The sequence below is a fragment of the Antennarius striatus genome, chromosome 6 (genome assembly GCF_040054535.1).
Source record: "Antennarius striatus isolate MH-2024 chromosome 6, ASM4005453v1, whole genome shotgun sequence".
In the NCBI taxonomy this organism is placed as follows: Eukaryota; Metazoa; Chordata; class Actinopteri; order Lophiiformes; family Antennariidae; genus Antennarius; species Antennarius striatus.
In genome coordinates this window covers 14,829,048-14,841,325 of record NC_090781.1, presented here as the reverse complement: position 1 = coordinate 14,841,325, position 12,278 = coordinate 14,829,048, and the positions used below count along the sequence as shown (strand labels likewise).

Sequence of the window (12,278 nt, the reverse complement as noted above, 5' to 3'; positions counted from 1 at the left end):
TTCAAGTTTCCGCAATAAGAAATTTATGACCAAACATTGACCAGGCCACTCCAGTTTTATTCCTTTTGTGACATGCTCCACCTTGTGTTTTTGATATTTTCAGTGTTTAAGGTATTTGAGATTTAATTAAACATGTCTTCATTATTTTAACTAACGTTAGTGCATCACCGTTTCTTGTTGTGACCTATGAGTCAGGTTGTAACAATGACCAAGTAGCATTTGATCTTCAACTCTAATTGAAGACCCAACATTCTACTTTTGATTGTTCTCTTAGACAGCACAATATATGGTCTCTCAATTATAGCAAGTCTTTTTGGCCCAGAAACAGTAAACATCCCCACAACAAAACGTTTATTATTCTATAGAATGCTGTATTTGGGTTATGCCGATGTAGCCTAACCACTGTTTTCAAAACTGTTCAGCTGTGCCTGGTCCATAAAGTATCCTCCAAAAGCTCTGGAGGTTGCCAAGTTGTGCCTTATCAAAATTCAAGTGGATGTTAATTTCCTTCTAGGTTCTAGGTAGTGTTTTTTCCACCAAGCCAAAGTGTAATTGATGCAATTTCTGCCTGCTGTCCCTTAATTATTGAAGCGATAAATGCTGACCTTTATAGAGGTAAAGACGGTATACAGTTGCATGTATTTGAATTTTTGTGACTTCCTGAATCAGCCTAAATACCTGCCCTTTGTAGGATTTTTGGAAACTCATTCACTTCTGGGAAGGTCCACCATTGTCTATTACATTTGTAGATAATGTGTCTCACTGTCGATTTTTGGCATTCCAGAGGTTTAGAAATCTTTTTTTCTTTTGGTGTGCTACCAGTGACACATGCTAAATAATTTCATGCTCCTGAAAATGGGTTATTTAAGTGAGAATATGGTGGAACTAGCCTTCTAGTAATCAGGTCAGGTTGTGTTATGCAGTTTATTTTTTGGAATTCATTGGGGTTGCTTTTTCAGATTTAAGTACAGTACAGTGGTACCTCTACTTACGAAATTAACTGGTTCCAGAAGAAGTTACGTAAGTAGAAAATTAAATGCCTTAATCCGTTCCAAGCCCACAAAAATTCTGACATAAATGTCTTATAAAGCATAAAAATGTATCAAAACATGTAACAAATACACGTTACGATTAGATTATTACACAATAAATGAGAGTTGTGCATAACGTAAAAAACAAAGAATAGAATAAAGAGTAATGACGGTCATTTACCTTTTAAAAGCTGTCCCCATTGTTTTTTGCCCTCTTTGGTTCATGTGCTCTTGCCTCACCATGCCAAACAACAGAGTGAATTCCAGTCCTCCTTTTGAACTTCTCCAACCACCCACGCAATGCCTTAAACTCCTTAAACTTCCTTTGGTTTTAATGGACTAAAGGACGGATGGACGAACACATGCAACACTGACACTTAAAATGCATCTCTGCTTTGAGGCAGGATGTAATCAGGCACGGATCAAAGTCGCTTTCATGACACTGTATGAGTAGTGGACAGACTACATGAGAAACATAGTATAATTAATTTTAGAAAAAGCAAAGCAATATCACCACTAATTTGCAGTGTATACTGCAGAATTATTGTGTTGAATTTGTAGGGGTTTCCTGTTTTACCATAACTTACCTTCAGAGAAAAGTTGGTCAGAATATGTTTTGACTTTGTAATTGTGCTTTTTCCCTCTGCTCCAGCCATGCTTGTGTCATTCGTGGACAAGTAGTCACCTCTGATGGAACACCACTGGTTGGAGTTAACATCAGTTTCATCAACAACCCATCTTATGGATACACAATTACTCGGCAGGATGGGAGGTAAAGAATGTACATACACACTAAATGAACAGATACCACTAACCCGTTCCAAAATATGCTGTGCACAGTTAAGTGACATTTATCATATTATCAGATAATGTTTATTTAGTTGTGCTGAATTCTAACTGTGGAAGAAAAAAAAACATTGCCACTGCAAACTGCGCCACCATTGATCTGCTTGCTTCTTTTATTGGTTCAATTTTGGAGTTTCCTGTTCAGTTCCCAGAGAAATCAAACAAAGCCCTTATGGTGTACTTCTAAATTATGCTTCACTACCAGCAGAGAGAGGAAGTAAAATATGCTAATTCTGAGCACTAGGGTAAGGAAGAAGTTCATATGGACTCTAATTATTTCAATATATAAAATTTTAAGTTTAATTTTAGGCCACACACATGCAAAGTGTTTTGCATTGCATTTATATTCTCACTTCTTCTCACCTCTTGTACCTTAATAATATATTTTGCCATGAATTTAGTTTATAAATATATTTCCTAATTTAACTGAAACTAGTGCTGTGGTGGTTTTAATCTGTATTAATGAAGGACAAATGTAATGTTTGACATGGATCCTACCACTTCTTCATCTCTATACTATATGACTATATATACTGTGCATACATTATCTTTTCTATTATTGCAAAAGACAAGACATTTTGGTGGTCTCACTTCTTGTTTTTGCGTAACGGTACCAGTAGAGTGCCTTTCTAGAAAGATAAATTGTTGTGTTAAAGCAGTTATATAAATTGGAAAATGTCAAACAGAGTTCTCCGTTTGGCTTTCTCTGAGTGAGTCTATGGCACTTACTTCACCAGGACTGTTCATAAAAATCTATACATCTCAAAATCTCAGCTAATTTTCAATCTTTTCTCAGAACAAAAAATAAAAGCCCGATATTTTGCTAATATTGTCTCATTACGAGTAGGTTTTCATGGTCTTTCACTCACACACCCACACACACACGCACGCACGCACGCACTCAAACCATATGTTTCATAGTGACCAATGCTTCCAAGACCTTGTGCCAAGTCAAGCCCTTCTATCACATCACAGCATGAATTGTTTGTTAGCCTCCAACTCTCACTTCCCCCTGACACTTGAATCAGTCACTGAAACGCTAAAGGCCCACGTTTTAGGTGTTAGTTTGATTTTGATCATTCTTGTTTCATTGCTTTCATTTTCTTGTCAATTCCCTTTTCCTTGTTTGTCAAAAATCTCCTAACTCATAGTCATCATTGTCATCTTCCACACATATTTAATTGCCCCTGTTCTCTCAATTTACCTGTCTTCTGTTTTCCCACAGCCTTTTTTCTTTCAAGGCACTACTATGTTGCTTAATTCCTGCAGTTTCTTTGGTGCAGTGTCTTTTCCACAGCAATAGTGTTCATCATCACTACATTTTTCAAATTTATGCATGTTCCATTTTTCGTGTTTATTACTTAGTTCTCCCTGTGCAAGACTTTATACTCTTTTCTCAATTCCCGCATATGTGTAAACATTACTCCATCTCCCAGGTTCCCCTGTAAACATGCCCAGGCTCCTGCAGCTCCTCTGCAATCACTGTAAACTAGCTCAGTGCAGCGTGAAATCAGAAATGCACCTGTTCAACCACTTAGAAATGGAAAAGCTGTCTCAACTCATTTTTTATGATGCATTCTTTATTATCCAAGGACTTAGTTTCATAAATTACCTTCTCCACTATTTTGAAAAGTTTTCTGATGTAAGTAAAATAGGTTAGTTAGTTTCTTTACAACTGTGTAACCATTTTCTGACTGCCTCAGCAGTGATACAGCATTTCATTTTCTGGTTTTCTAAATAATGACTAAGTAGTTGTGTGCAAGATCCAATAGAGCTGTGAAAATGTTTTTAAAAAAAATTAAAAACGTGTGTGTGTGTGTGTGTGCACGCGTATGTGCATGTGTCTGTTTGTGTATAGTTATATAAAGTTGTGTTTTATTGTGGCTGCTATTAGACAAAACTATCCAGTTGAATATGTAACAAAAGTCCTAATTTTGGTGAGGAATATACAGACATACTGTATACAGCTACACCTATTATCTGAGCATGTATACTATCCCTATTAATTCTTACAAACATTTGCTCATTAGAAAATTACTTTGACAGCAAGTAGGAACATTTTATTACTATTTTACATTGACCGGGAAGTGATAGTGTACTTTCTAAGAGTTCACTGGCAGGGTTAACTCTTTAAGTTTGATGCGTATCCTGAGGCCATACACAAGCAAGGCTGTAGTAGGTAGCTTAATATCTTTTGTCACATGGCTTAAAGCTGTTGTCATGATTGATAACAGCCAATGCATCACTTCATTGATTGGCTATGCTACCCATGAGTATCTGTCCAGAAGTGTTTTGAGTGTGCAGACTTCAGCCTCCAAGGGTGTCATGCAGACTCATTGAAGCAAGTGTATCTGTACTAATGGATCACAGCAACACAAGGGTACCACTATCACATCCCCCACTCACTCTGTGGCCTCAATACTGAGGGACTGTCTACTTAAACCCAGCCAAGGGCAAAACAAAGCTTTATTTATCATTGCATCATGTTAGATTGAGCAGATTCTTATAGTAGCGTAAACCATGAGGGACGTTAGTTCAGGGGCCACTATCTGGACCAGCTTTCTTACCTGTAATTTGGAAAGGTTCCCTTGTGAGGATAAAACTTCATCCCGGGGGCTTGTGGGTGATCGAGTGATAATTGGCTCTTACAGAGAAGTGACAAAAGCAACAAAAGGTTTAGGCATACTGTTGTCACTGTATAGCCGGTGGAGCTTATGAAATTTTCCAAGTACAGTCTTTCTACTGAAATTTACTAAGGTCATAGCAGAGGCAGAGGCCCTTAAATGCAGCAGCGGATGAGATTGCATTGCAAGGCTTTTAGACTGATGTTAGAATGGACAGTCTTCATCTAAGGGATCAACAGAGAAACAGCAGCTGCCTCTATCCTTCAGCACAAATCTCTCTCTTTCACACATATGAATATGAGCACAGAGGCAGTCTATTATATGGGGGTGAAGCTGGCCTAAACATTAAGCCTGCATCTTCCTTTTTATATCCTTCATATGAATTACACATTAGTACATTAATTACGAGATATGCTTCTAGGATTTTGATTATTCATCCTGTTGTGTTCTGTCTTCGTGAGCCTTAAAGATAACACTGAATAGTAAAGTATTATCCTTTCTTGACAGCTCTCATTTATTAAAACATGAATTTAATACGGTTTGATCTGTTATAATAACACTTCATTAGAAAATAGACACAATATTCACAGAAAATCGTGGCATGGTTTAATCTCCTGTACACAGCAGATTACATTCATTTATAACAAGGGAGTTTCACAGTGTTTCTAATACATACATTTATATTTTTGTTCCATGTGTACACCATTCATACTCTAACACTGTGCACATCTGTGTTCCAGTTTTGACTTGGTGACCAATGGGGGAATAGCTGTAGCCCTGCACTTTGAGCGTTCTCCATTCATCACTCAGGAGCACACTCTCTGGTTACCATGGGGACGCTTCTTTGTCATGGACACCATCATCATGCGGCATGAGGAGAATGACATCCCTAGTTGTGACCTCAGCAGCTTCACCAGGCCCAGCCCTGTGGTGTCCCCAGCCCCTCTCACTGCTTTTGCTGGCTCTTGCTCTGAAAGGCGGACCATTGTGCCTGAAATACAGGTAACCAAGCTGCATCCTTTCACAGACTCTGCAGGCTGTGATTCACATGGGTGTCTCCTGCAAATGATTCATACCACACATTTGGTAGAGACTCTGAAAACTATTCATCAAGTACATGTGTAGTAGTAAATCTGGCTCATGATTTGCTATGATGGAAATAATTTGGTTTTGTACTTCACGACTGCATCTTTTCTATTTATATACAGTACATATTTATTTTTGATGGAGGCACTTCCAATTGCTTGTGGATGCACTTGAATGTGTTGCTACTATATGGCTAGCATGCAACATTATACCCTTCTCTACCTCTACCTCTATCCTCCATTCTTTAATTGAATTTAGTGTTCAGTACTTTCAGTTTGTAGGAGATGAATTGTCACAGTACTATACAAGGGCTTTACATAGTTTACTGTTAATCTCATCAAAGGGAATGCAGATGAATTGACAAGATATACTGCAGGTGCACCTTATTATGAAGGAAGTAGTTTGTAATAAAAGTAAAATGCCACAGAAAATGAATGCCAGTTTGACTCTGAATAGATGTATTAATTGTTTCATTGTATCTTGTTCTGTGGAGCTTGATGATCCTAGAAGACTCAATTATAACAGAGGAGCTGATCAATCAGACTGTTAGTATCAACCTTTGATCCTAAATGTGAACATGTTATAAAGTCTGAGTCACTGTTGAATGGCTCACAGGTTGCAGGTCTGTACTCTGTGCAAATGTCTAAGGCAATGATGTATTCTCTTCCTAGATGTACTTTTATTATGCCATATATTATCTGACTGCACAAGCCATGAGCCCAAGGGCACTCCTTTGATGCCATTGTCATATGGATTTCAGGGAAGATTACTGTCCTAATGAAAGACTTGCCATTATTAAATCAATTATGAAATATACTCACTGGAATACACAATAAAGATAGTTTTCATCGGATTCCCTGAAACACAAGAAGTGTTTTCTAGTTGATACTTCTTATCTTACCATAGGGGTCTTATATTTAGTTGGCAGCAAGTCTTTAAAAATGTGTCACAAAGGTTTTAGTGGCCACTGAGCAAAGGAATGACAAAGATTACTAATCTACACAAATAAAGACATGCAGGGCAGAGAGCAAAACTACAACAATTTTAATGTCCTGCCAGCTTGCTTCAGGATTTATGTGTGCTTTCTATCACTGTTAAGCTTTCTTTTGTTTGTTTTTTTTGTTTTTTGACTTTTTTTTTTTTTTTGTCCATAGTCTCTTCAGGAGGAAGTTTCTATACCAGGGACTGATATGAAACTCAGCTACTTAAGCAGCAGGACTCCAGGTTACAAGTCTATACTGAGGGTGACTCTCACACACTCCACAATACCTTTCAACTTGATGAAGGTTCATCTCATGGTGGCTGTGGAAGGCAGGTTATTCAGAAAGTGGTTTCCTGCTGCCCCAAACCTCCTGTATGATTTTGTGTGGGATAAAGCCGATGTCTACAGTCAAAAGGTCTATGGCTTGTCTGAAGCTTTTGGTAAGTGATTAGATCAAAAGTAATAATTTTTTTGTCTATAAGGTGTGGCTCTAGACTCTGATTCTAATACATATACAGTATTTATGTTTTAGGTGCTAATCTATAACACTCCTAAAGGCACATTTTTGCTTTTCTGTCTCATTTTTTCTCATCCTACTTTTTTCTTTTTTGTCATTTTCCTTAGTGTCTGTGGGTTTTGAATATGAATCATGTCCAGACCTCATTCTATGGGAGAAGAGGACTGCTGTTCTACAGGGCTATGAAACCACTGCTTCCAAACTGGGTGGATGGACTGTAGACAAGCACCATGCTTTAAATATTCAGAGTGGTAAGTCAATTGGAAACCCATTTTTACAGTCAATTTCACAACTCTTTCATTAAAATGTATATACAGAGAAAGTATGAATTTTAACAGGTTTGTCATTTTTTAAACTTATCTCTGTCAGTTGGACACTGAAGCTGGCGTTGTAGGAATTTGTATTCATAGGACAAAAAGACTACAGAGCATCACTGTTTTACCTTAATTCCGTACTATGAAATACGAAGACATTTACTTTTATTTGCATTGGAAACAAGCTTTCTGTGTAATTAACAGCTTGATAGGTCTGACTTTGTCATGGCATAATCTTACTGTTACCAGGAAAATCATACTGAAAGGCACGAGCAGGAATGAAAGTTAAATAATTTTAGACAATGCCTGTCACCACGATGTCATTATGGTCTATTTGTGTTCAGTAACAATAATCAGTTGAAGACATACTTACCTGAAAAATGCTCAAGAACATGATGCTTTAATCTGTTGGACTAAATTTGTTGAGAATTGATATGCTCCCCAGAGGCAGGAGAGTGTTGTTGCTTGTCCCCTGACCGTCTTCACTATACAGTTTTTGGAAGCCCATCCTCTCCTTCAGCACCTCCATGTCTTGTTCATGCCCAGACTTTTTAAAATCATCCTTAATTTAATTGCTGTCAGTCTGCTACTCCCAGCAGCAGCAGCCCCCAAGATTAGATCACATCGTAAGGAGTGGATGCTTGGCTGATCATTTCTGATAAACCAAATGTTGTGCTGCTCAGAAAGCTCAGGTCTATCAGGCCAAATGCTATGAGAAGTAGAAAAACTACCTCAGACATGTTAATGCTGAATCTCAAATATGATTACATTCTTTGGCAGCAGAAAGCTTGTGAAGGCTTTGACTGGCCTGTACAGTATGAATATTTTTACAAAAAGGAAGTTGGCTTTTAATTGAACCAAAACATTTATGTGTATATGGTCAATTTCTGGTACAGTTCTGGTGAAAGTAAAAAGGCAAGCACCATTTAGGTCAACTAAGGCAACTAATTTTTACCTTCAACAAAGACAGTTTGACTATGATTTTATGAGCTATGAAAAACTCCAATGCATCCATAAACTAAAGCCAACAGGGAGTCAGATGTTGACTAATAATTAGGTTTATTTTTGTCATCATTTTGAAACATTTTACTTTAAGTAACTCCTACAACTTGCCGTCATTCCACTGAAAATTTTGTAGTAAAATATCGACAAGGCAATAATGAAAATGTTCAAAGTTTTCATGGAACTTGAAAGGTGGGTTCATGGGGTACAACAAATTTGGATCATTATCATTTGAGCAAGTGGTTGAGCTCTTGTTTTTACCTGTCTGAAACTTTTACAGCTCTGATATTGTTCTTCTTTGTCCCTGTATTGGTGGAAATTTATGCCTGTGTTTTTACCCACTAACATAGGCAAGCTAAACAATTTGCATGCTTTCATTTCACTTAAGTACACATACAGACATTGAAATCACCAGATGTTGATATTTGTGCTTGTTTTTGTACTATGTACATGTAAGCATACCTAAATGTCATTTTTTGAATGCAAATTCACTGTGGTGAGTTAATTACAACTAATGGTAGCACATTTTATTTTTTTATGTTGTAAAGGCAGGAGTATAATGTAATATAGTATAATTTTCTTTAATAACAAGGTTTTTGTCTGCATCCTTTCGGATGAGAGGATTTTTGTGAATTCATGATGAAACAAAACATCATCTGCTTTCAGTAACATCATTTGAATAATGTAAAGTGGCTTGCAAAAGTATTCATACCTCTTAAACTTTGACCACAAAGATTAATTCAGTTTATTAGAATTTTATGTGGAAGAGCAACACAAGGTGGCACACAGTTGTGAAGTACAAAGAAAATTATACATGATTTAAAATGTTATTATAAATAAAAAACTGAAAAGTGTGGTGTGCGAAAGTATTCAACCATATTTTGCTGTACTTTCAGCTGCAAGTCTTTTGGGATATGTCTGCCAGCTTTACACATTTAGAGACTGAATTTTTCAGCCATTCTTCTACGCAAAATAGCTGAAGCTCAATCAGATTAGATGGAGAGCATTTGTATATGGCAGTTTTCAGATCTGCTGGTATGTGAACTTTTTTTGCTGACAGGTTTACTTCCAAGATTGACCAGCATTTGACTCCATCTATCTTCCCATTGACTCTGACCATCTTCCCTGTCCATGCTAAATAGAAGCACTCCCAGAGCATGATGCTGCCACAACCATGTCTGATAGTAGGGTTGGTGTGTTCAGAGTGATGTGCAGTATTAGTTTTCTGCCACACAGAGCGTTTTACAAGTACTTCTACATGTTGCCTGTGTGTTCTGTATGGCTTCTAGCAAACTGCACATGGGACTTCTTATGGTTTTCTTTTGAAAATGGCTTTCTTCTTGTCAGTCTTCCATAAAGGCCAGTTTTGTGCAGTGCATGACTAATAGTTGTATTATGGACTGATTCCCCCATGTGAGCAGTGGATCGCTGCAGTTTGTCCAGAGTCACCATGGGCCTTTTTGCTGCATCTCTGATCAGTATTCTTTTATTTTAGGCCTGTAATTTTAGGTAGATGGCCATGTTTTGGTAGATTTGCAGTTGAGCATTACTCTTTCCTTTCGGATACTTTTGCACACCACACTTCAATTTTTTACTTGTAAAAAAATCATGTATTATTTTCTTTGTTCTTTATAATTGTGTTGGCCTTTCACATAAAATTCCAATAAACTATGTTTATGCTTGTAGTTGTAACATTACAAATGTTGGAAAGTTCAAAGAGTGTATATATTTGCAAATCGCTGTATATTCTTTATTTTGTTGCTATGAATGCAAGGAGAACCTGGTTTGGATGCATTTATATTATATTTCATAGTAGAAAGGTTTGCTCTGGTCAGGGATAATTAAAGCTGCAGATTTAACTGTCTCATGTTTTAGGCCACATCTGTTTACAAAACCTGTTAAAATGCACCGTAACCCTTTGGGCCATACCTACTGTCACTATCTCATGTGAACTACATTTACATTTTCCCTTGCACATAATTTTAGGAAAATAGAGCCTGGTTTTCAAACTCTGCTCAAACTAAACAGGTTGCAGGTGTTACCTGTTTGTTTTCTGTGCCCTTACCAGGTATTCTTCATATGGGCAATGGGGAGAATGTTTTTATTTCCCAGCAGCCTCCAGTAATCGGCAGTGTGATGGGGAATGGGCGCAGACGCAGCATCTCCTGCCCCAGCTGTAATGGCCTTGCTGACGGAAACAAGCTGCTGGCCCCTGTGGCTCTGGCCTGTGGCTCAGATGGAAGTCTATACGTGGGCGACTTCAACTATGTGAGGAGGATTTTCACCACAGGGAATGTCACCAGCGTCCTGGAGCTGAGGTAATGGAGGAGTAGTCTACAAACGTTCACTCAGGACCATGTCCTCAGATGGTGTTGCACACAGATTATAAACTGTTGAGGTCGATTGAGAAACAGAAATGCCCTCAAGGCCTTGGATTGATAGTTTTGCCTCTCTCATCCACCTGTATCAGCTGGGGTTTGGGCCCTGATATGGACTGAAGAGATTGTAATGGGATCTCAAGAGAAGACAGTCTAGGAAAAAGATTTATCTCTTTGCTAAAGTCAGCAAAGAAAGGTTTCAGTAGATCAGGAATGTCACGGTTTGTCATGACCCTCTTGCTAATTCTATCCACTGACAGCCATTTTTAATTCTATCTACTAACATCCAACATTTCCTCTCCTTTCTTTTTCTGTCTTATTTTCTGCTGCTCTTTGGCAAACAAAGAAATAAAGACTTCAGGCATAGGTAAGAACTATTACATTTGCTTAAATTGATTTAAAGAGAACAGGACAGTCCATATTTGATTTCAATTTGACATTTGGAATCAATTTCTTACAAACATATATGCAGCTAACATATCACATATTAAGACATTTGCTGTCCTATATTCGTATTCACATTCAGTCATGTAATATGCAATTTCCAACTTCATAAATTTTTTATCAAGATTTTATTTCAAGTTTTTTACATGTCATTTGCATCTGTGTGTTTATAAAAAGGAAGAACGAAGCTGATTGTTAACTCAATTGAGGTATTTTTATGTTGGTCTTTGTGACGGGTTCGTGTATGCCATAAAGAAATAACTTGATGGCCAGCCGCAACAGTTCAATTTTTGGTGGGGTTTTTATTCACACCACAATAACTCGTGAAAAAATATTTACAGTGCAAATAAAATATCCCAAACCAAAAACCCAGTGCAACAAAAATAAGTATCTACAAAGGAAATCCACAACCATAACCATTTACCAATTGCTCTACTTTCGCTCCTTTCAACTCTCCGACTCTCACCAATCCCTATTCCGACTCCAACTACCACACCTATGAAACAAAAATGCAGCCCTTAAATAACCCCATGCCCCTCCCCTGGCATACCAACATTAATTGAATGGGGTTGTTCTTACAATAGCTAATATAATAATCTACAAACAGAAAAACCTCTTACAAAATAAAACCAGAACAGAATAAAACATAAATTCCCCTCATATGGCTGTTTACATAAAGCAAAATGTCAACAAAATACAAATCAGTTCCACAATGTACCAAATGGTACAGTCCTGTCTGAACAGCGCGCCACAATGCGCTATTTAAGGCTCACCTCCGTAGAGCCTCGGTTTGGCCCACTCCAGGGGCGGAGCAACATCCACAGGTGAGCATTTGCATCCAGGAAGCACGCATGGGCGCCGGGTGTGCACCCCCGACGCACCACCGCGACAGTTTGGTGGACAACTCACCCGCGAATGCACCACAGGCAAACCAGTGAGCGGGACCGCGCTCCTGCGGTCCTGCCAGAAAAAATGACAGCTCCGCTGCAGCCGCTCTCCTGCGCGAGAGAGAGGCGCGCGGAGCGAAGATGAACGGTGATGGACGGCGCGGTCT

At 38.2% G+C, this 12,278-nt stretch overlaps 1 protein-coding gene across 1 annotated transcript in view; it reads left to right on the top strand.

Annotated features, from left to right (window-relative positions):
- Nucleotides 1–12,278, top strand: part of tenm4 (teneurin transmembrane protein 4) — a 167,993-nt gene that overhangs the window by 106,593 nt on the left and 49,122 nt on the right. The window contains exons 17-21 of the mRNA XM_068317843.1: nt 1,684–1,803; nt 5,242–5,503; nt 6,742–7,009; nt 7,194–7,337; nt 10,471–10,720. Of these exons, the coding sequence (XP_068173944.1) occupies nt 1,684–1,803; nt 5,242–5,503; nt 6,742–7,009; nt 7,194–7,337; nt 10,471–10,720 (1,044 nt within the window). The remainder of the gene's footprint in view (nt 1–1,683; nt 1,804–5,241; nt 5,504–6,741; nt 7,010–7,193; nt 7,338–10,470; nt 10,721–12,278) is intronic.